This window comes from Chiloscyllium punctatum, chromosome X, assembly GCF_047496795.1.
Source record: "Chiloscyllium punctatum isolate Juve2018m chromosome X, sChiPun1.3, whole genome shotgun sequence".
NCBI lineage: Eukaryota > Metazoa > Chordata > Chondrichthyes > Orectolobiformes > Hemiscylliidae > Chiloscyllium > Chiloscyllium punctatum.
Window position 1 is genome coordinate 10134876 of NC_092791.1, and position 24289 is coordinate 10159164.

The 24289-nt window shown below is 50.8% G+C and overlaps 1 protein-coding gene across 1 annotated transcript in view; it reads left to right on the plus strand.

Annotated features, from left to right (window-relative positions):
• The window catches only part of LOC140471184 (natural resistance-associated macrophage protein 2-like), a 199706-nt gene that overhangs the window by 43423 nt on the left and 131994 nt on the right, over positions 1-24289 (plus strand). The window contains exons 4-7 of the mRNA XM_072567072.1: positions 2219-2343; positions 5785-5907; positions 14335-14454; positions 23989-24095. Coding sequence (XP_072423173.1) covers positions 2219-2343; positions 5785-5907; positions 14335-14454; positions 23989-24095 — 475 coding nt within the window. The remainder of the gene's footprint in view (positions 1-2218; positions 2344-5784; positions 5908-14334; positions 14455-23988; positions 24096-24289) is intronic.

Below are 24289 nucleotides of genomic sequence, written 5' to 3' on the forward strand. Positions count from 1 at the left end.
TGTGTGTGTCTGTGTGTGTGTCTGTGTGTGTGTATGCAAGAGAGTCTGAGCATGTGTGAGAGAGTGTGCCTAAGTGTGTGGGTGTGGAAGCGAGAGAGAGTGTCTGAGTCTGTATGCACGTGGGAGAAGGAGAGTATATCTGAGAGTGTGTGTATATGTATTTGTGTGGGTCTGTGTTTGAGTACATGCCTTTGTGTGTGCACATGTTTTTACATGTGCATGTCTGTGTGTGTGTGTGTGTGTGTGTGAATCAGTGTGTATTGGTTACATGGAACAGTGATGAGAGGGAGGCACAGTGTCACAGGGGGAGGGGTCATTTAAGTGTTCAGGGTCAGGGTCTCTTGAGGGAGGGGTCACTGGGCAGGAAAGGGAGTAGCTGGAGGGTGGGGAAGTGGAGTCACTGGAGGGGATGCCGAGTATGGGACTCATTGCGGGGGAGGGGTGGCTGGGGGGGGGGATTGCTGAGGGTAGGGGTCATTGGGAAGGAGGAGGGGGTGGCTGGGGGGGGATTGCTGAGGGTAGGGATCATTGGGGAGGAGGGGGTGGCTGGGGGGGGGGATTGCTGAGGGTAGGGGTCATTGGGAAGGAGGAGGGGGTGGCTGGGGGGGGATTGCTGAGGGTAGGGGTCATTGGGGAGGAGGGGGTGGCTGGGGGGGATTGCTGAGGGTAGGGGTCATTGGGAAGGAGGAGGGGGTGGCTGGGGGGGGATTGCTGAGGGTAGGGGTCATTGGGGAGGAGGGGGTGGCTGGGGGGGATTGCTGAGGGCAGGGATCATTGGGAGGAGGGGGTGGCTGGGGGGGATTGCTGAGGGTAGGGGTCATTGGGGAGGAGGGCGTGGCTGGGGGGGATTGCTGAGGGTAGGGATCATTGGGAGGAGGGGGTGGCTGGGGGGGGATTGCTGAGGGTAGTGATCATTGGGGAGGAGGGGGTGGCTGGGGGGATTGCTGAGGGTAGGGGACATTGGGGGGAGGGGTGGCTGGGGGGGATTGCTGTGGGTAATGGACATGGGGGGGAGGATGGTTGCGGCTGGGGGGGATTGCTGAGGGTAGGGGTCATTGGGGAGGAGGCGTGGGTGGCTGGGGGGATTGCTGAGGGTAGGGGTCATTGAGGGGGGAGGGGGAGGCTGGGGGGATTGCTGAGGGTAGGGGTCATTGGGGGGAGGAGAGGTTGGCTGGGGGGATTGCTGAGGGTAGGGGTCATTGAGGGGGAGGCGGTGGCTGGGGGGGATTGCTCAGGGTAGGGATCATTGGGGAGGAGGGCGTGGCTGGGGGGGATTGCTGAGGGTAGAGGTCATTGGGGAGGAGGGGTTGGCTGGGGTGGATTGCTGAGGGTAGAGGTCATTGGGGAGGAGGGGGGTGGCTGGGGGGATGCTGAACGTGGGGGACATTGGGGGGGTAGGATAGGGTGGCTGGGGGGGTTGCTGAGGGTGGGGGTCATTGGGGGGATGGGTTGGCTGGGGGGGATTGCTGCGGGTAGGGGACATTGGTGTGGAGGGGGTGGCTGGGGGGGATTGCTGAGGGTAGGGGTCATTGGAGAGGAGGCGGTGGCTGGGGGGGATTGCTGAGGGTCGGGGTCACTTGGGGGGAAGGATGGGGTGGCTGGGGGGGGTTGCTGAGGGTAGGGGTCATGGGGGGAGGGGGATGGCTGGGGGGGATTGCTCAGGGTAGGGGTCATTGGTGGGGGAGGAGGTGGCTGGGGTGGATTGCTGAGGGTAGGGGTCATGGGGGGAGGGGGGTGGCTGGGGGGATTGCTCAGGGTAGGGGTCATTGGTGGGGAAGGAGGTGGCTGGGGTGGATTGCTGAGGGTAGGGGTCATTGTGGGGGAGGGGGTGGCTTGGGGGCATTGCTGAGGGTACGGGTCATTGGGGGTGGAGGAGGGGGTGGCTGGGGGGTACTGCTGAGGGCAGGGGTCATTGGGGGGTGGCTGGGTGGATTGCTGAGGGTAGGGGTCATTGGGGTGGAGGAGGGGGGGGCTGGGGCGGACCGCTGAGGACAGGGGTCATGGGGGGGGGGAGGAGGGGGTGGCTGGGGGGGGACTGCTGAGGGTAGGGGTCATGGGGGGGGCGCGAAGAGTGAAGGAAGAAGGGTTGCTGAGTGAGAGGGGCACCGGGGAGTCCATGTGGGCCGGGCTCATCGTTGGGGGTGGGGGGGTCATTCTTGCACTTTCCAGCGCTATTCAGTGTCTGCCTGCCTGATGAAGTACCTCAATCTGTTTCCAGAACAGCCTCCCAAAATGATCGACACCAGTTGCACCCAAATCAGCTTGGCAGGGTCGTTCATGACTGCAGAGACGCCATTTGATACTCATCAGATGGAGAAAATCCCTGTTCCTCATAGCAGCTCGGTGAGTGCACTGCCCCGTGTTGTCAGGCAGAGGAGCCAGTCTGAGACAAATCGAAATCAGGCTTGATGCGAAACTTAATCAAAAGAGTTCAGGGGTCCCGAACCCTCCTTATGACAACAGAGCACAGAGGAACTGCATGAGCGGTCAGGGTTGACTGAGGTCAGTGTGTTTTACTGTCAGCAAGGCAGCAGGATGGATGATTCCCAAACAAACCTCCTGCCTTTCCTGAAGTCGTTATGCGATGGGAAACGTTCTTGCTCAATTAATCCCCAGTGTATCACGTGGAGACGAGAGCCCCATCTGAACACACACACCTCCCACAACCCTCCCTAAAGTACCACTCTGCCCCACAAACAAACCTCTTCTCACCAACACACCCCAACACATATCTTCGCATACACCCTCAACATTTACCAAAGTCCACAGCACAGCGTGGCTCGGTGGCTCAGTGGTTAGCCCTGCTGCCCCACAGCACCAGGGACACGGGTTTGATTCCACCCTCAGGTGATTGTCTGTGTGGAGTTTGGAGTTTCCTGAAAGTAAATGAAGGGAGGGGGGGTGGGACTGGGGGAAAGGTAGGTGGGATGTTGATAGGGGGATGCAGGTTGGGGGTTATTGTGATTAGACAGGTGGGGAAGGGTGGAGTAGATAGGAGAGTAGGAAGATGGACAGGTTAGGTCAGGTCAGGGAGGTGAGGAGGTGGGGGGGGGGGAGGACTGAGCTTGGGATAAGGCTGGAGGGAGGAGATTTTGAAGCTGGTAAATTCTATATTGATCCATTGGGCTGTAAGCTCCCAAAAGCAACACATAAGGTGGTGTTCCTCCAGTTTGCGGTTGGCCTCACTCTGACAGTGGAGGAGGCCAAGGGTGGACATGTCACCAGGGGAGGGGGAGGGGGAGCTGGAGCTGGAGCTGAAATGGATGACAACCTGAAAGTTGGGTCAGTTGGTGCATGCGGAGCGCAGACGCTTGGCGAACCAGTCCCTGAGTCCGCTTTTGGTCTCGTCGATATAGAGGAGACCACATTGGGAGCAATGGATACAATAGACCAGGATGATGTGCAGGTGAATATCTGTCAGATCTGGAAGGATTGTTTGGGGCCTTGGATGGAGGTCAGAGGGGAGGTGTAGGGGGCAGGTGATGCACCTCTTGTAGTTGCAGGGAAAGGTACCAGGTGGGAAGGAGAAATTGGTGGGGAGTGTAGAGTTGACAAGGAAGTCATGAAGTGAATGGTCCCTATGGAAAGCAGATAGGGGTGGGGAAGGATATATTGTTTTGGTGGTGGGGTCTGATTATCGGTGGCGAAGGATGACACGTTGGATTTGGAGGTTATTGAGATGGTATATGAGGACCAGGGGACTCTACCCTTATTATTGGTGGCAGGGAGGGGGTTTGATTAGATTACTCACAGTGTGGAAACAGGCCCTTCGGCCCAACAAGTCCACACCGACCCTCCGAAGAGCAACCCACGCAGACTCACTCCCCTACATTTACCCCTTACCTAACACTACGGGCAATTTAGCATGGCCAATTCACCTGCACATCTTTGGACTGTGGGAGGAAACCGGAGCACCCGGAGGAAACCCACGCAGACACAGGGAGAATGTGCAAACTTCACACAGACAGTTGCCTGAGGCGGGAATTGTACCCGGGTCTCTGGCGCTGTGAGGCAGCAGTGCTAACCACTGTGCCACTGTGCCGGCAGAAGTGCAGGAGATGCAATTGAGGGCATCCTTAATTACCGAGGAGGGGGAAACTCAGACATCTGGGATGTGCTGGAGTGGAACGCCTCATCCTAGGAGCAGAGGCAAAGGAATTGGGAGGAACTAGGAATGACATTTTGTATAGGGGGCAGCTATGGGAGTTTGTGGGTTTGAAATGGATATCGGTGGTGAGTTGGTTTCCGGAAATGGAAACAGAGAGGTCCTGGGAGTGTTGGAAATGGTCTCAGTGAGTTTGTGGGTGGGGTGGAAGGTGTCAGGGGGAATACAGGTGTAAAGAGCCTTTACGTCTATGGTGAAGATGAGGTGTTGGGGGCCAGGAATTGAGTCTTGGAGAATGTGGAGGGTATGGGTTGTGTCCCGAACGTAGGTGGGGAGTTCCTGGACCAAAGGGGCGTGGATAGAGTTGAGTTAGGAGGACATGATGAGCTTGGATGGCCAGGAGCAGGCGGAGACAATAGGTCAACAATAGGTTCTGAGGCAGGAGAAACATGATCGATCTCTCATTGGTTCTTCAGGACCAAGGTCATTTATGGCACCTCCCACTATCTCCTCATTGGCTCCTTCAGCTGTCAATTATCCATAGGCACACCTTCTTTGCTTCTGTTGTCTCCTCGTGAATGTTTGCAAACCGCTGGAGGCTAAAGTCTCAGCTCACCTAGGCCATGGAGAGGACTGCTCCCAGTGCTGTCTTACAGGATCCACTCATTCCTGACGAAGGGCTTTTGCCCGAAACGTCGATTTTCCTGCTCCTCGGATGCTGCCTGACCTGCTGTTCTTTCCCAGCACCACTCTAATCTTGAATCTGTCTTACAGGATTCTGGATTAGCGGTGCTGGAAGAGCACAGCAGTTCAGGCAGCATCCAAGGAGCAGTGAAATCGACGTTTCGGGCAAAAGCCCTTCATCAGGAATAAAGGCAGTGAGCCTGAAGGGTGGAGAGATAAGCTAGAGGAGGGTGGGGGTGGGGAGAAAGTAGCATAGAGTACAATAGGTGAGTGGGGGAAGGGATGAAGGTGATAGGTCAGGGAGGAGAGGGTGGAGTGGATAGGTGGAAAAGGAGATAGGCAGGTAGGACAAGTCCGGACAAGTCATGGGGACAGTGCTGAGCTGGAAGTTTGGAACTAGGGTGAGGTGGGGGAAGGGGAAATGAGGAAACTGTTGAAGTCCACATTGATGCGCTGGGGTTGAAGTGTTCCGAGGCGGAAGATGAGGCGTTCTTCCTCCAGGCGTTTGGTGGTGAGGGAGCGGCGGTGAAGGAGGCCCAGGACCTCTGTCTTACAGAAGTCGAGTGCTGGTGGCCTTCACGTTGTGGTACCGGCTAGTCCCTTTGGTCCCTCCGACTGTCACAAACATGCAGAGAACGTTGGTTCATTTCTTCTGGAACAAAAAGACGCACTGGGTCACAGCTCAGGTTCCAAGTCCCCCCGTTGAGGAGGGCGGTCAGTCCCTGGTGTGTGTCGGCACCCAAGTAGCGGCTTTCCACCATCAGACCCTGCAGTGATACCTTTATGTCGAGCCTCCTCCTGGGTGGTCACCCTGGCAACGGTCCTTTTCCCCACAAGGTGCACCACCTCAATTACATCACTTGACCTCTTTTTTTTGTCCTGCGAATGTTTAGTGGGGATGCCAGATGTCAAGCATTGTGTCAGGAGAGCAATAAATAAGGCGGGAAACACAGCTGTCTCCTGTCTAAGTGACTGGTCTTTCTTTTCCCCGACAGACTCGATTAAGCTTTCGGAAGCTCTGGGCCTTCACTGGGCCTGGCTTTCTGATGAGTATTGCGTACCTGGATCCAGGAAACATTGAATCTGACCTTCAGTCTGGGGCTATTGCAGGATTTAAGGTACGTCCTTCTCTCTTTTGGGAAAGTTTCCCCATTGTGTCAATGGTTTTTCACTTGTTTAAAATTCTGCACACAAAAATGATCTGTCAGAGAGAGTCGTACAGCACAGAAACCGACCCTTCGGCCCAACTCGTCCAGGCCAACTAGATTTCCTGAACTGAACTAGTCCCACTTTACCCGCATTTGGCCCACATCCCTCTCAACCTTCCCTATTTGTGTACCTGCCCAGATGTCTTTAAATGTTGTCACTGTACTTGTCTGGCAGCTTGTTCCATACACGCGCCACCCTCTGCGTGAAAAAGTCGCGACTTGGGTTCCTTTTAAATCTTTCCCCTCTGACCTTAAACCTGTGCCCTTGAGTTTTGGTCTCCCCCATCCTAGGGAAAAGACCTTGGCTCTGCACCTTATCTAAGCCCCTCATGTTTTTATAAACCTCTTGAGGTTAACCCTGATCCTCCCACGCTCCAGAGAAAAAAGCCCCAGTCTATTCAGCCTCTCCTTATAACTCAAACCGTCCAGTCTCGGTAACATTTTTGTAAATCTTTTTAGCCCTTTTTCCAATGTAATAACATCCTTCCTATAGCAGGGTGACCAGATTTGTACATAATAATCCAAATGTGGCCTTACCAAGGTCTTGTACAGCTGTAACATGACGTCCCAATGTTCTGACCAATGAAGACAAGCGTACCAAATACCTTCTTCACCAGCCTGTCTACCTGTGAAGCTACTTTCAAGGAATGATGTGCCTGCACCCCTAGGTGTCTCTGTTCAACAATACTCTGCAGGGCCCTACCATTTACTATGTAAGTCCTGCCCTGGTTTGCCTGACCAAAATGCAGCACTCCACATTTATCAAAATTAAACTCCATCTGCCACTCCTCAGCCCACTGGCCCAGTTGATCAAGATCCCTTTGTACTTGTAGAGAACTTTCCACTATACCACCAATTTCGGTGTCACCAGCAAACCTACCAACCAGGCCTTTGATACTCTCATCCAAATTGTTCATATAAACGACGAACAACAGTGGACCAAGCACTGATCCTTGTTTAGGGTGTAGGTTTGCTCGCTGAGCTGTAGGTTTGATATCCAGACATTTCATTACCTGGCTAGGTAACATCATCAGTGGCGCCCTCCAAGTGAAGCGAAGCTGTTGTCTCCTGCTTTCTATTTATATGTTTGTCCTGGATGGGGTTCCTGGGGTTTGTGGTGATGTCATTTCCTGTTCATTTTCTGAGGGGTTGATAGATGGTATCTAGATCTATGTGTTTGTTTATGGCGTTGTGGTTGGAGTGCCAGGCCTCTAGGAATTCTCTGGCATGTCTTTGCTTAGCCTGTCCCAGGATAGATGTGTTGTCCCAGTCGAATTGGTAGTGTTTTTCATCCGTGTGTAGGGCTACGGGGGAGAGAGGGTCGTGTCTTTTTATGGCTAGCTGGTGTTTGTGTATCCTGGTGGCTAACTTTCTTCCTGTTTGTCCTACGTAGTGTTTGTGGCAGTCCTTGCATGGAATTTTGTAGATGACGTTGGTTTTGTCCATGGGTTGTACTGGGTCTTTTAAATTTGTTAGTTTTTGTTTGAGAGTGTTGGTGGGTTTGTGTGCTACTAGGATTCCGAGGGGTCTTAGTAGTCTGGCTGTCATAGGGGCAGGCTAAGCAAAGACATGCCAGAGAATTCCTAGAGGCCTGGCACTCCAACCACAACGCCATAAACAAACACATAGATATAGATACCATCTATCAACCGAGACCCTAAACCTCAACCTGAGCTACACTGATCCTTGTGGCACACTGCTGATCACAAGCTTCCAGCCTGAACAACAACCCTCCACCACCACCCTCTGTCTTCTACCGTCAAGTCAATGTTGTATCCAATTGCCTAGCTCTCCCTGGATCCCACGTGATCTAACCTTACTAAACCAGTCTACCATGCGGGACCTTGTCGAAGGCCTTGCTGAAGTCCATGTGAACAACGTCAATCTTCTACCTTCATCTACCTTCTCAGTCACCTCTAAAAAATACCCAATCAAGTTTGTCAGACACAATTTCCAACACACAAAGCGATGCTAACTATCCTGAATCAGGTCTCACCTTTCCAGAATGCTTTAAATCCTGTCACTCCGAATCCCCTCCACCAACTTACTCACCACTGACATCAGGCTCACCGGCCTATAGTTCCCTGCCTTTTCCTTACAGCCTTTCTTCAATAATGGCTCAACATTAGCTGCCCTCCAGTCAGCCAGCACCTCAAACGTGGCTATTGATGAAAGAAATATCTCTGCTGGGGGCCCCATAATCTCTTCCCTAGCTTCCCACAATTTTCCTGGGATACACCTGATCAGGTCCCAGGGAGTTGGCACCTCCTCTTCTGTAATGTGGACTTGTTTCAAGACATCACCGTTTATTTCCCTGAGCTCCCTCACTTCCATGTCTTTCTCCAGAGCAAATGTTGATGTGAAATATGCATTTAGGAGCTCACCCATCTCCTGCGGTTCCACACACAGATGGCCTCGTTGATCTGTAAGGGGCCTGATTCTTTCCCTAGTTACTCTTTTGCCCTTAGTAGATTTGTGGAGTGTCTTTCGATTCACCTTCACCTTATCTGCCAAAGCTATCTCATGTCCCCTTTTTGCCCTCCTGATTTGTGTACTCCTACATCCCCTATACTCCCAACTGCCAATGTCTGGCATATGCCTCCTTTTTCTTGACCAGAGCCTCAATATCTCTCGTCATTCAGTGTTCCCTACTCCTGCCAGCCTTCCCCCTCATACTAACAGGAACATGTTGGCCCTGAACTCTCATTATCTCACTTTTGAAAGCCTCCCACTTGTCAGATGTCCTTTTACCCACAAACAGCCCCTCCCGATCAACTTTTCAAAGTTCCTTCCTAACACTATCAAAATTGACCCTGCTCCAGTTTTAAACTTTAATTGTTTTAAAGCTAATAGAATTATGGTCGCTCAAAGATCAATAAGGCGGCCTTTGTGTGGAGCCACAGAAAATGGGGGAGATACTAAATGAATATTTTGCATCAGTATTTACTGTGGAAAAGGATATGGAAGATATAGACTGTAGGGAAATAGATGGTGACATCTTGCAAAATGTCCGGATTATAGAGGAGGAAGTGCTGGATGTCTTGAAACAGTTAAAGGTGAATAAATCCCCAGGACCTGATCAGGTGTATCCTAGAACTCTGTGAGAAGCTACAGAACTGATTGCTGGGCCTCTTGCTGAGATATTTGTATCATCAATCATCAATAGTCACAGGTGAGGTGCTGGAAGACTGGAGGTTGGCAAACGTGGTGCCACTGTTTAAGAAGGACGGTAAAGACAAGCCAGGGAACTATAGACCGGTGAGCCTGACCTCGGAGGTGGGCAAGTGGTTGGAGGGAATCCTGAGGGACAGGATGTACATGTATTTGAAAGGCAAGGACTGATTAGGGATAATCAACATGGTTTTGTGTGTGGGAAATCATGTCTCACAAACTTGATTGAGGTTTTTGAAGAAGTAACAAAGAAGATTGATGAGGGCAGAGCTGTAGATGTGATCTATATGGACTTCAGTAAGGCGTTCGACAAGGTTCCCCAAGGGAGACTGATTAGCAAGGTTAGATCGCATGGAATACAGGGAGAACTAGCCAGATACAGAACTAGCTGAAAGGTAGAAGACAGAGGGTGGTGGTGGAGGATTGTTTTTCAGACTGGAGGCCTGTGACCAGTGGAGTGCCACAAGGATCGGTGCTGGGTCCTCTACGTTTTGTCATTTACATAAATGATTTGGATGCGAGCATAAGAGGTACAGTTAGTAAGTTTGCCGATGACACCAAAATTGGAGGTGTAGTGGACAGCGAAGAGGGTTACCTCAGATTACAACAGGATCTGGACCAGATGGGCCAATGGGCTGAGAAGTGGCAGATGGAGGTTAATTCAGATAAATGTGAGGTGCTGCATTTTGGGAAAGCAAATCTTAGCAGGACTTATACACTTAATGGTAAGGTCCTGGGGAGTGTTGCTGAACAAAGGGACCTTGGAGTGCAGGTTCATAGCTCCTTGAAAGTGGAGTCACAGGTAGATAGGATAGTGAAGAAGGCATTAGGTATGCTTTCTTTTATTGGTCAGAGTATTGAGTACAGGAGTTGGGAGGTCATGTTGCAGCTGTGCAGGATATTGGTTAGGCCACTTTTGGAATATTGCATGAAATTCTGGTCTCCTTCCTATCGGAAAGATGTTGTGAAACTTGAAAGGGTTTAGAAAAGATTTACAAGGATGTTGCCGGGGTTGGAGGGTTTGAGCTATAGGGAGAGGCTGAATAGGCTGGGGCTGTTTTCCCTGGAGTGTCGGAGGCTGAGGGGTGACCTTATAGAGGTTTATAAAATTATGAGGGGCAGGGATAGGATAAATAGACAAAGTCTTTTCCCTGGGGTAGGGGAGTCCAGAACTAGAGGGCATAGGTTTAGGGTGAGAGGGGAAAGATATAAAAGAGACCTAAGGGGCAACTTTTTCACACAGAGGGTGGTACGTGTATGGAATGAGCTGCCAGAGGAAGTGGTGGAGGCTAGTACAATTACAACATTTAAGAGGCATTTGGATGGGTATATGAATAGGAAGGGTTTGGAGGGATATGGGCCGGGTGCTGACAGGTGGGACTAGATTGGGTTGGGATAACTGGTCGGCATGGACAGGTTGGACCGAAGGGTCTGTTTCCATGCTGTACATCTCTCTGACTTTTTGACTCTGTCGTCCCGAAGTGCTCCCCCACACCTCAGTCACTTACCCTGCCTTATTACCCAAAAGCCTTTCCAATAGGGCTATTTACACATGAATTGAGATTGTTTTCTTGAACACACTTAACAAAGTCTTCCCCATCCAACTTTTTGATATGTTTGGTAGTCCCAGTCTATGTTTAGAAAGTTAAAATCCCTTAGTATTACAGCCCAATTACTCTGACAGCTATCTGTGGTCTCCCTACATATTTGCTCCTCAATCTCTGGCTCCTCAATATTTGGGGGTGGTGGGGCGGTGGTGGTGGTGGTGGTCTATATTGCAATCCGATCAAAGTGATCACCTCCTTCTTATTTCTGAGTTCCACCCATATAGTTCCGCTGGATGATCCCCCGGGAATATCCTCTCCAAGTCCTCCAATATCCTCCAAAATGTCACTCCCCCTCTTCTCTTGCCTCCCCTTTCTGTCCTTCCTATAGAATCTTGTTATGACCAGACCAAAACCCATTCAAATATATCAAGGAGATAACACAGACCCTAACTTTTCCTTATTTAAAGGTAAGTGTAAGGTGCTGTGTTCCAGATGTAATTCGATTAGTTACACTATTCGGCCTCAAGCTGACACTTTACTCTTAACCTACAGTTAAAATACAAACAAAAGAATAAAAAGATTGGCCTAATGTAAACTTTACTGGGAAACGTAACTGATTAACCATTATTTACCTTCTATACAGTAACAGTTGCAATATAGTAATATCCCATAAACACACTGTTGGCAAAGATAGTTAAACCGAATGAGTCACAGGCAATTCTGGCAGCAGGGAGACCTCCAGCTTTCAGCTGGAACAGAGAGAGGAATAACACCTTCTATAACCAGCTTCAAGACCCCAATAACTGCTGAAGGTTAAGCTAAAACTCTGGTTCTGTGGGAGCCTGACTCCACACACTCGTGCTGTTTCTAACATTCCAACTTCCAAAAACCCAACTGTTTACTTCATTGGCTTGGAACAAACCACTCCTCACCTCTGTCTCAACCGCTCTTCACAAAAAAAGGATAAAATACATTTCTTCAAGCCATGGTGTCGTCACAATCTGTACGCCAGAATACTGAGTTGCCGTTGTTATCTCTTCCCCTGCCATATTTCTGTAACAGGGCAAAAGTGAGGACTGCAGATGCTGGAGGTTAGAGTCAGGATTCGAGTGGTGCTGGAAAAGCACAGCAGGTCAGACAGCATCCGAGGAGCAGGAAAATCGATGTTTCAGGCAAAAGCCCTTTGATGAAGGGCTCCTGCCCGAAATGTTGATTTTCTTACTCATCAGATACTGTCTGACCTGCTGTGCTTTTCCAGCACCACTCGAATCTTGTCCCATATTTCTGTACCAGCTGTGATATCCCAGTCCCATGTTCGCATCCGTGCCCTGAGTTCATCTGCTTTACCTGTCAGGCCCCTTGCATTGAAATCAATGCAGTTTAATTTATCAGTCCTACCTTGATCTCTGCTTTGTTCCTGCCTGCCTCATTTATTTAACATGCTCTCTTTAACGTCTGAACCAGTCTCAACCTTCTCTCTTGTCTCACTACTGCTTAGGATCCCATGCCCCTGCCAGTCTAGTTTAAAGCCTCCTCGAGCAAATCTTCCCATCTGGATATTGGTCTCCCTCCAGTTCGGGTGCAACCAGTCCCTCTTGTATGGGTCACTTCTGCCCTGGAAGAGATCCCAATGACCAAAGGTCTGAATCCCTGCCCCCTGCACCAGCTCCTCAGCCACACGTGCATCCACCTTATGCTCCTACTGCTACTGGCATGTGGCACTGGGAGTAATCCAGAGATTCCTACCCTTCAGCTCCTACTTTTTAACCTCCTGCTGAACTCCCACTCTTCACTCTGCAGGAGCTCATCCCTTTTTCTAACTGTGTTGTTTGGTACCGACGTGGGCAGCTGCTCAAGCTCCCCTTTGCTGCAATCGCTCTGTGACGTCTGTGACCATGGCACGAAGGAGGCAACACACCATCCTGGAGTCTCATTCGCTGCCACAGAAACACCCGTCTGTGCCCCCTGACCAGAGAGAGTCCCTGATTGCAGTTGCTTGCTTGGACTTTGCCATACCTTGTTTTACAGCAGAGACCTGGTTGCTGCTGCTAGTTTTCCCCTGAGAGCTATGACCCATCCCTGCCCAACAGTATCCAAAACAGCATATCTATTTGAGTGAGGGATGGCCACACGAGACTCCTGCACTACCTGGCTGCCACCTGACTGTACCTGCGGTGTGACCACCTCCCCATAACTATTGCCTATCAGACTCTTTGCCCCCGCACCCCCCCTCCGAATCCCATACTCTCCTCAGTGCCTCTCCAGCAGAATGAGTCAGTCTGTGAGGAGCTGCGCGTCACACTTCCTGCAGACACGGTCACCAGGGACAGTCGACTGCTCCCTGACCTCCCACACCCGACAGGAGGAGTGGACCACTCCACTGAATGCCATTTCTGCCCCTTTAACAACTCGCTCAACTTGGAGAGGGGGGTGGGGGGGGGTGCTGGGGTGGTGAAGTTAAAAACAGTCTTACCTTGCTGCTTCTCGCCCTTCTCAGCAAAGCCTGGTCTTCCCCTCAGCCCGCTCTTCCATATAACCAGCAGCAGCTCCACCACAAAGCTGCGCCTTGCAACAATGGTCAGGGCAAGTCACAATGATGCCTCCCCTCACCACTTGCCTACACTCTCGCACTTAGCTCAACTCCCAGCATTTGTGCTCTCTTGCCAGTCGCTGGGAGTACCATGGGCCTTCCTTTGTAGTATAAGGTCTGCACGAACCTGATTTGAATGAGATGAGAGGAGGGGGCTGGGTCTGGCTGGGATGCTCTTCAGAGGACCAGTGTGGACTCGATGGGCCGAATGGCCAGCTTCCACACTGTGGGGCTTCGATGACAAAGCGGGCAACAGCACCAGAAGAGCTTGTTTAAACTTTCCTTCGTCCTGAAAGAAAAAAAACACACCCTTTACATGTCTACCCTTCCCACAGTTTTAGATTTTAAGAGTGCAAGATTCATACTCTTAAGTTCCCACACTTTGCTCAACTCCCAGTGATTGCACACTGTTGCTGGTCACAGTCAGAGGGGAATTCCTCACTGCAACTCAGAGTACAAGTCACTGTCTGCAAACCCTTTGGAGCAACTTCAACATGAGCAGCTCAGCTTCCCTATTACTGGCAATGCTTGCTGCCCGAGAGTGTGGTTGAAGTTGCTATTTGCTCATGCAGAGGCCATACACTGTGGATATACAGTAATGTGTTAATCAACACCAAGAAAGGCATGGTGGCTCAGTGGTTAGCACTGCTGCCTCACGGGACCACCCTCAGGCAACTATCTGTGTGGGGTCTGCACTTTAATCATTACAATAAACCTGACCTTACTCCCATTCCAAATTCCCACGTGGGCCGAATTTGCTGCTCGCTTGGTCTCTGCTTCCCTCAGGCCACGCTTCCTGAGCACAGAGTCCAGGTATTAGCCATAGGCACCTGAAAGCAAATCAGGTCCCCTGGGAATAGGAAGAGAGCATTTGTCGACATCACAATTGCCTTTGAGAGGGCATGTACAGTGGTGGTGAGCGACAAGTGAGGTTGGAAATCTATTTGGGCACGCTGGTGTTTTCACACAGAATCTTGCAAAGTATGATGAGAAATTTGTCTTGTCTTTGATCTTCCATTCTTTCTTCAGATCATTTGGGTCTTGCTGTTGGCCACGATACTGGGGCTCATGTTACAGAGGCTGTCGGCCAGGTTAGGTGTTGTAACTGGCATGCAGTTAGCCGAGGTGTGTCGCAGGCAATATCCCAAGGTATGTGCCACGGATCGAAATGTCTCCATCGAGTAATGCGGCAAGCGTGAAATGACTTTCCTGGCTTTTGCACCCGGGCAGAGTCAGGGAGGAAAGTGACTCACTTCTTTGCAGTTGAATTGTCTGCTACATTGCTTGAAGTTCTCTAAGTTTTTCCACGTGGGCGATTAAAACACAGTGTCTGAATTGTTAGGTTGCCCGAGTTCTTGATCCGCAATTATTTGACTCTGTCCATCGGCTCCTTGGGAACAAATGTGGTTGAGCACTCCAGATTATGACCAAATGCCGAGACTTCTGACCAAGAAGCCTTTAAGCAATGAGCCTGTTTCCTGGATGGGTCCTGGGGCTTCCTGCTGCACAGCCAGTGTCGGGGTTGATTTATGAAGTGCAAACCCATGTTTAGGGCGGCACGGTGGCTCAGTGGTTAGCACTGCTGCCTCAGAGCGCCAGGGACCCGGGTTCGATTCCTGCCTCGGGTGACTGTCTGTGTGGAGTTTGCACATTCTCCCCCGTGTCTGCGTGGGTTTCCTCTGGGTGCTCTGGTTTCCTCCCACAATCCAAAGATGTGCAGGTCAGGGTGAATTGGCCATGGGAAATGCAGGGTTACAAGGGTGGGGTGGGATACTCTTTGGAGGCATGGACTCGATGGGATGAATGGCCTGCTTCCACATGATTGGAGTTCTGATTAGATTCTCTATAGTGTGGAAACAGGCCCTTCGGTCCAATAAGTCCACACCGAATCTCCGACGAGTAACCTACCCAGACCCATTCCCAATTCCTATAGGGAGCCCTGACTAATGCACCTAACACTATGGGTAATTTAGCATGGTCAATTCACCTAGCCTGCGCATCTTTGGATTGTGGGAGCAAACAGGAGAACCCGGAGGAAACCCACATTAAAACAGGGAGAATGTTTAAACTCCCCACACACAGTGGCCTGAGGTGGGACTCGAACTGAGGTCCCTGGCATTGTGAGGCAGCAAGCTAATCACTGAGCCACCATGCCACCCTACATTGAGCACTGTGGCAATTTCAGTGTCAGTCCCACATGGAGCACTGTGTCCACTTCAGTGTCAGTCCCACATTGAGCACTGTGGCAATTTCAGTGTCAGTCCCACATTGAGCACTGTGGCAATTTCAGTGTCAGTCCCACATTGAGCACTGTGTCCACTTCAGTGTCAGTCCCACATTGAGCACTGTGTCCACTTCAGTCTCAGTCCCACATTGAGCACTGTGTCCAGTTCAGTGTCAGTCCCACATTGAGCACTGTGTCCACTTCAGTGTCAGTCCCACATTGAGCACTGTGGCAATTTCAGTGTCAGTCCCACATTGAGCACTGTGTCCACTTCAGTGTCAGTCCCACATTGAGCACTGTGTCCAGTTCAGTGTCAGTCCCACATTGAGCACTGTGGCAATTTCAGTGTCAGTCCCACATTGAGCACTGTGTCCACTTCAGTGTCAGTCCCACATTGAGCACTGTGTCCAGTTCAGTGTCAGTCCCACATTGAGCACTGTGTCCAGTTCAGTGTCAGTCCCACATTCAGCACTGTGTCCTGTTCAGTGTCAGTCCCACAGTGAGCACTGTGTCCAGTTCAGTGTCAGTCCCACATTGAGCACGGTGTCCAGTTCAGTGTCAGTCCCACATTGAGCACTGTGTCCAGTTCAGTATCAGTCCCACAGTGAGCACAGTGCCCAGTTCAGTCTCAGTCCCACATTGAGCACTGTGTCCAGTTCAGTCACAGTCCCACATTGAGCACTGTGTCCAGTTCAGTGTCAGTCCCACATTGAGCACTGTGTCCACTTCAGTGTCAGTCCCACATTGAGCAATGTGCCCAGTTCAGTGTCAGTCCCACATTGAGCACTGTGTCCACTTCAGTGTCAGTCCCACATTGAGCACTGTGGCAATTTCAGTGTCAGTCCCACATTGAGCACTGTGTCCACTTCAGTGTCAGTCCCACATTGAGCACTGTGTCCACTTCAGTGTCAGTCCCACATTGAGCACTGTGTCCAGTTCAGTATCAGTCCCACAGTGAGCACTGTGCCCAGTTCAGTCTCAGTCCCACATTGAGCACTGTGTCCAGTTCAGTCTCAGTCCCACATTGAGCACTGTGTCCAGTTCAGTGTCAGTCCCACATTGAGCACTGTGTCCAGTTCAGTATCAGTCCCACATTGAGCACTGTGTCCAGTTCAGAGTCAGTCCCACATTGAGCAATGTGCCCAGTTCAGTGTCAGTCCCACATTGAGCACTGTGCCCAGTTCAGTATCAGTCCCACATTGAGCAGTGTGTCCAGTTCAGTCTCAGTCCCACATTGAGCACTGTGTCCAGTTCAGTCTCAGTCCCACATTGAGCACTGTGTCCAGTTCAGTCTCAGTCCCACATTGAGCACCGTGTCCAGTTCAGAGTCAGTCCCACATTGAGCACTGTGTCCAGTTCAGTGTCAGTCCCACATTGAGCACTGTGTCCAGTTCAGTGTCAGTCCCACATTGAGCACTGTGTCCAGTTCAGTCTCAGTCCCACATTGAGCACTGTGTCCAGTTCAGTATCAGTCCCACATTGAGCACTGTGTCCAGTTCAGAGTCAGTCCCACATTGAGCAATGTGCCCAGTTCAGTGTCAGTCCCACATTGAGCACTGTGCCCAGTTCAGTATCAGTCCCACATTGAGCACCGTGTCCAGTTCAGAGTCAGTCCCACATTGAGCACTGTGTCCAGTTCAGTGTCAGTCCCACATTGAGCACTGTGTCCAGTTCAGTGTCAGTCCCACATTGAGCACTGTGTCCAGTTCAGTCTCAGTCCCACATTGAGCACTGTGTCCAGTTCAGTATCAGTCCCACATTGAGCACTTTGCCCAGTTCAGTCTCAGTCCCACATTGAGCACTGTGTCCTGTTCAGTGTCAGTCCCACATTGAGCACTGTGTCCAGTTCAGTGTCAGTCCCACATTGAGCACTGTGCCCGGTTCAGTATCAGTCCGACATTGAGCACTGTGTCCAGTTCAGTCTCAGTCCCACAGTGAGCACTGTGCCCAGTTCAGTATCAGTCCCACATTGAGCACTGTGTCCAGTTCAGTGTCAGTCCCACATTGAGCACTGTGTCCAGTTCAGTGTCAGTCCCACATTGAGCACTGTGTCCAGTTCAGTGTCAGTCCCACATTGAGCACTGTGCCCAGTTCAGTCTCAGTCCCACATTGTGCACTGTGTTCAGTTCAGCATCAGTCCCACATTGAGCACTGTGCCCAGTTCAGTCTCAGTCCCATATTGAACACTGTGCCCAGTTCAGTGTCAGTCCCACAGTGAGCACTGTGTCCAGTTCAGTGTCAGTCCCACATTGAGCACGGTGTCCAGTTCAGTGTCAGTCCCACACTGAGCACTGTGTCCAGTTCAGTCTCAGTCCCACATTGAGCTCTGTGTCCAGTTCAGTATCAGTCCCACATTGAGCACTGTGTCCAGTTCAGTCTCAGTCCCACATTGAGCACTGTGTCCAGTTCAGTCTCAGTCCCACATTGAGCACCGTGTCCAGTTCAGAGTCAGTCCCACATTGAGCACTGTGTCCAGTTCAGTGTCAGTCCCACATTGAGCACTGTGTCCAGTTCAGTGTCAGTCCCACATTGAGCACTGTGTCCAGTTCAGTCTCAGTCCCACATTGAGCACTGTGTCCAGTTCAGTATCAGTCCCACATTGAGCACTGTGTCCAGTTCAGAGTCAGTCCCACATTGAGCAATGTGCCCAGTTCAGTGTCAGTCCCACATTGAGCACTGTGCCCAGTTCAGTATCAGTCCCACATTGAGCACCGTGTCCAGTTCAGAGTCAGTCCCACATTGAGCACTGTGTCCAGTTCAGTGTCAGTCCCACATTGAGCACTGTGTCCAGTTCAGTGTCAGTCCCACATTGAGCACTGTGTCCAGTTCAGTCTCAGTCCCACATTGAGCACTGTGTCCAGTTCAGTATCAGTCCCACATTGAGCACTGTGCCCAGTTCAGTCTCAGTCCCACATTGAGCACTGTGTCCTGTTCAGTGTCAGTCCCACATTGAGCACTGTGTCCAGTTCAGTGTCAGTCCCACATTGAGCACTGTGCCCGGTTCAGTATCAGTCCGACATTGAGCACTGTGTCCAGTTCAGTCTCAGTCCCACAGTGAGCACTGTGCCCAGTTCAGTATCAGTCCCACATTGAGCACGGTGTCCAGTTCAGTGTCAGTCCCACATTGAGCACTGTGTCCAGTTCAGTATCAGTCCCACAGTGAGCACTGTGCCCAGTTCAGTCTCAGTCCCACATTGAGCACTGTGTCCAGTTCAGTCTCAGTCCCACATTGAGCACTGTGTCCAGTTCAGTGTCAGTCCCACATTGAGCACTGTGTCCAGTTCAGTGTCAGTCCCACATTGAGCACTGTGGCAATTTCAGTGTCAGTCCCACATTGAGCACTGTGTCCACTTCAGTGTCAGTCCCACATTGAGCACTGTGTCCACTTCAGTGTCAGTCCCACATTGAGCACTGTGTCCAGTTCAGTGTCAGTCCCACATTGAGCACTGTGTCCAGTTCAGTGTCAGTCCCACATTCAGCACTGTGTCCTGTTCAGTGTCAGTCCCACAGTGAGCACTGTGTCCAGTTCAGTGTCAGTCCCACATTGAGCACGGTGTCCAGTTCAGTGTCAGTCCCACATTGAGCACTGTGTCCAGTTCAGTATCAGTCCCACAGTGAGCACAGTGCCCAGTTCAGTCTCAGTCCCACATTGAGCACTGTGTCCAGTTCAGTCTCAGTCCCACATTGAGCACTGTGTCCAGTTCAGTGTCAGTCCCACATTGAGCACTGTGTCCACTTCAGTGTCAGTCCCACATTGAGCAATGTGCCCAGTTCAGTGTCAGTCCCACATTGAGCACTGTGTCCACTTCAGTGTCAGTCCCACATTGAGCACTGTGGCAATTTCAGTGTCAGTCCCACATTGAGCACTGTGTCCACTTCAGTGTCAGTCCCACATTGAGCACTGTGTCCACTTCAGTGTCAGTCCCACATTGAGTACTGTGTCCAGTTCAGTGTCAGTCCCACATTGAGCACTGTGTCCAGTTCAGTGTCAGTCCCACATTCAGCACTGTGTCCTGTTCAGTGTCAGTCCCACAGTGAGCACTGTGTCCAGTTCAGTGTCAGTCCCACATTGAGCACGGTGTCCAGTTCAGTGTCAGTCCCACATTGAGCACTGTGTCCAGTTCAGTATCAGTCCCACAGTGAGCACTGTGCCCAGTTCAGTCTCAGTCCCACATTGAGCACTGTGTCCAGTTCAGTCTCAGTCCCACATTGAGCACTGTGTCCAGTTCAGTGTCAGTCCCACATTGAGCACTGTGTCCAGTTCAGTATCAGTCCCACATTGAGCACTGTGTCCAGTTCAGAGTCAGTCCCACATTGAGCAATGTGCCCAGTTCAGTGTCAGTCCCACATTGAGCACTGTGCCCAGTTCAGTATCAGTCCCACATTGAGCAGTGTGTCCAGTTCAGTCTCAGTCCCACATTGAGCACTGTGTCCAGTTCAGTCTCAGTCCCACATTGAGCACTGTGTCCAGTTCAGTCTCAGTCCCACATTGAGCACCGTGTCCAGTTCAGAGTCAGTCCCACATTGAGCACTGTGTCCAGTTCAGTGTCAGTCCCACATTGAGCACTGTGTCCAGTTCAGTGTCAGTCCCACATTGAGCACTGTGTCCAGTTCAGTCTCAGTCCCACATTGAGCACTGTGTCCAGTTCAGTATCAGTCCCACATTGAGCACTGTGTCCAGTTCAGAGTCAGTCCCACATTGAGCAATGTGCCCAGTTCAGTGTCAGTCCCACATTGAGCACTGTGCCCAGTTCAGTATCAGTCCCACATTGAGCACCGTGTCCAGTTCAGAGTCAGTCCCACATTGAGCACTGTGTCCAGTTCAGTGTCAGTCCCACATTGAGCACTGTGTCCAGTTCAGTGTCAGTCCCACATTGAGCACTGTGTCCAGTTCAGTCTCAGTCCCACATTGAGCACTGTGTCCAGTTCAGTATCAGTCCCACATTGAGCACTGTGCCCAGTTCAGTCTCAGTCCCACATTGAGCACTGTGTCCTGTTCAGTGTCAGTCCCACATTGAGCACTGTGTCCAGTTCAGTGTCAGTCCCACATTGAGCACTGTGCCCGGTTCAGTATCAGTCCGACATTGAGCACTGTGTCCAGTTCAGTCTCAGTCCCACAGTGAGCACTGTGTCCAGTTCAGTGTCAGTGCCACATTGAGCACTGTGTCCAGTTCAGTCTCAGTCCCACATTGAGCAGTGTCCAGTTCAGTCTCAGTCCCACAGTGAGCACTGTGCCCAGTTCAGTATCAGTCCCACATTGAGCACTGTGTCCAGTTCAGTGTCAGTCCCACATTGAGCACTGTGTCCAGTTCAGTCTCAGTCCCACATTGAGCACTGTGTCCAGTTCAGTGTCAGTCCCACATTGAGCACTGTGTCCAGTTCAGTCTCAGTCCCACATTGAGCACTGTGTCCAGTTCAGTGTCAGTCCCACATTGAGCACTGTGCCCAGTTCAGTCTCAGTCCCACATTGAGCACTGTGCCCAGTTCAGTCTCAGTCCCACATTGTGCACTGTGTTCAGTTCAGCATCAGTCCCACATTGAGCACTGTGCCCAGTTCAGTCTCAGTCCCATATTGAGTTCAGTGTCAGTCCCACAGTGAGCACTGTGTCCAGTTCAGTGTCAGTCCCACATTGAGCACGGTGTCCAGTTCAGTGTCAGTCCCACACTGAGCACTGTGTCCAGTTCAGTCTCAGTCCCACATTGAGCTCTGTGTCCAGTTCAGTATCAGTCCCACATTGAGCACTGTGTCCAGTTCAGTCTCAGTCCCACATTGAGCACTGTGTCCAGTTCAGTCTCAGTCCCACATTGAGCACCGTGTCCAGTTCAGAGTCAGTCCCACATTGAGCACTGTGTCCAGTTCAGTGTCAGTCCCACATTGAGCACTGTGTCCAGTTCAGTGTCAGTCCCACATTGAGCACTGTGTCCAGTTCAGTCTCAGTCCCACATTGAGCACTGTGTCCAGTTCAGTATCAGTCCCACATTGAGCACTGTGTCCAGTTCAGAGTCAGTCCCACATTGAGCAATGTGCCCAGTTCAGTGTCAGTCCCACATTGAGCACTGTGCCCAGTTCAGTATCAGTCCCACATTGAGCACCGTGTCCAGTTCAGAGTCAGTCCCACATTGAGCACTGTGTCCAGTTCAGTGTCAGTCCCACATTGAGCACTGTGTCCAGTTCAGTGTCAGTCCCACATTGAGCACTGTGTCCAGTTCAGTCTCAGTCCCACATTGAGCACTGTGTCCAGTTCAGTATCAGTCCCACATTGAGCACTGTGCCCAGTTCAGTCTCAGTCCCACATTGAGCACTGTGTCCTGTTCAGTGTCAGTCCCACATTGAGCACTGTGTCCAGTTCAGTGTCAGTCCCACATTGAGCACTGTGCCCGGTTCAGTATCAGTCCGACATTGAGCACTGTGTCCAGTTCAGTCTCAGTCCCACAGTGAGCACTGTGCCCAGTTCAGTATCAGTCCCACATTGAGCACTGTGTCCAGTTCAGTGTCAGTCCCACATTGAGCACTGTGTCCAGTTCAGTCTCAGTCCCACATTGAGCACTGTGTCCAGTTCAGTGTCAGTCCCACATTGAGCACTGTGCCCAGTTCAGTCTCAGTCCCACATTGTGCACTGTGTCCAGTTCAGCATCAGTCCCACATTGAGCACTGTGCCCAGTTCAGTCTCAGTCCCATATTGAGCACTGTGCCCAGTTCAGTGTCAGTCCCACAGTGAGCACTGTGTCCAGTTCAGTGTCAGTCCCACATTGAGCACTGTGTCCAGTTCAGTCTCAGTCCCACATTGAGCTCTGTGTCCAGTTCAGTATCAGTCCCACATTGAGCACTGTGCCCAGTTCAGTCTCAGTCCTACAGTGAGCACTGTGTCCAGTTCAGTGTCAGTCCCACATTGAGCACTGTGCCCAGTTCAGTGGCAGGTGACCACAATAAGCCAGACTGGTCTGTCTTCTGTCTGACTAATTCTGTCCAGCCTGACCTGGTTGTGTGAGTTGCGACAGTGAAATTTGAGCAGTTTCTCTATTTATATTGTGAAGACTTCCTTCACATTTCTGAAGAGCCGACTAGACATTATCAATAGCCCTGCTGTCTCTATGTGCTCATTTTAGATTGCTAACCTATTCACCAATGTACCACTCAGGGCCACTCGAGACATCTGCCTTGCGTCACTGTAGGATGTCCCAGCAGCATTGAGTGTATTAGTATTCATCCACTTTATGAACTCATCGACTCACACAATTAGGTCCAGACAATGTATGTCCAAATGTCTGTTAAGCCCTGCCCTTTAGCTTTTGAAAATAAAAAAAGGTGTGCCTTGGAATTGTTTACAATTTGAATCACTGTTTGTTGATGTAAGCCTGAGGCCTATCATTACAGAATTATTCCTGCTTGGTTTCTTCCATTACCTGGCATTATCAGAGTGGGAGGCCTGTCAATTCACAGTTTGACAGTTCCAAGAGTTCATTAAGGGATTAGCTGTCTTTGATGTGGGACTCTGAATGAGAATGTTTGTTTTAATAAGGGATTAAATATTTGAAAGGATTGAAATGTGTTGACTATACTTTTAACAATGAGTGTTTTTCTCATTTGGTGAAGTCAATAAAAGATAGTAAGAACTTTATTTCAGCAAAGCATAGCTCCTGATGTCTTCCCATTGTGGGTACAGGGTGAGTTGGCATGGAGGATGCAAGGGCAAAGGGTGGCATGGGTTAGCATGAAATGGAACTAATTCAGCTTAGGAGCTATAAGGAGCTATGGGAATGAGTAAGGGGTCAGGGCTGGCGTTGGTGTGAGGGGCCAAAGAGGTGGGTGAGGCATGAGTTGGCATTAATGGGCCCTGGGCAATGGATGGTGGAGGTTAGAGGTGAGGGGAGTTCAAAATCGAGGGCAAGGGAAGCCTATCTGCTTTTATTACCCCTGGATCAACATCCCAGAGCCCTGAGGTTGGCCTTTAAACCAGCCGGCCATGGCACCCAGGGCCCCTGGTGGCTGCCTCTGGACTGTGTCTGGGACTGGACCATTCCCCCACCTTCCTACTGAGAGAAGATCCCATTCACCAAACCCCACTACCAAAAATCTGGTTGGCCCCTTGCCCACCTCATCCCCAGTTAGAGAACCCATAGGTCAAAGCTATTTCTCAGAAGGGGCTTGCACTGAGTCAGAAAAGTTCCGAACTCTCCATAGCCTATCCAAGTGATGAGCACATTTTACAGGCGCATAGGTTAAAAAAAATAGCATTGGCATCACTTAAATAACAGTCAGCTGTTACAACATGAGGAAACAGGGTTAGGAACCTTTTTTGAATGGACGTATCAATAGGGGCTGAATGACCTTCCTCATTTATAATTATCCTATAAGACGTGAGAATGACAAGACTGTAATAGCCTGAGCATGTATTTACTGAGTTCACATTATCATCTGGGCCAAATGACTAACATTTACCACGTTGTGAATGTTGCAGTTCCCTCGAATTCTGCTGTGGCTGATGGTGGAACTGGCAATCATTGGCTCGGACATGCAGGAAGTGATTGGATCAGCCATAGCTATTAACCTGCTGTCTGCCGGAAGGTAAAGTACAATTCCTTTGTGTTCCTGGGGGAGGCGATTTGTTACTGACTGTCACAGTCCGATTGTATCTGACTTTACTGTCTTAGGCTCGTTTTCAACTTCAGATAATATCGGAAGTGGCTTCCACATCCTGCTCATTCACTGAAAATTCATTGCTTCACAGGAACCTATTGTGCTGAAGGAGGCTATTCAAC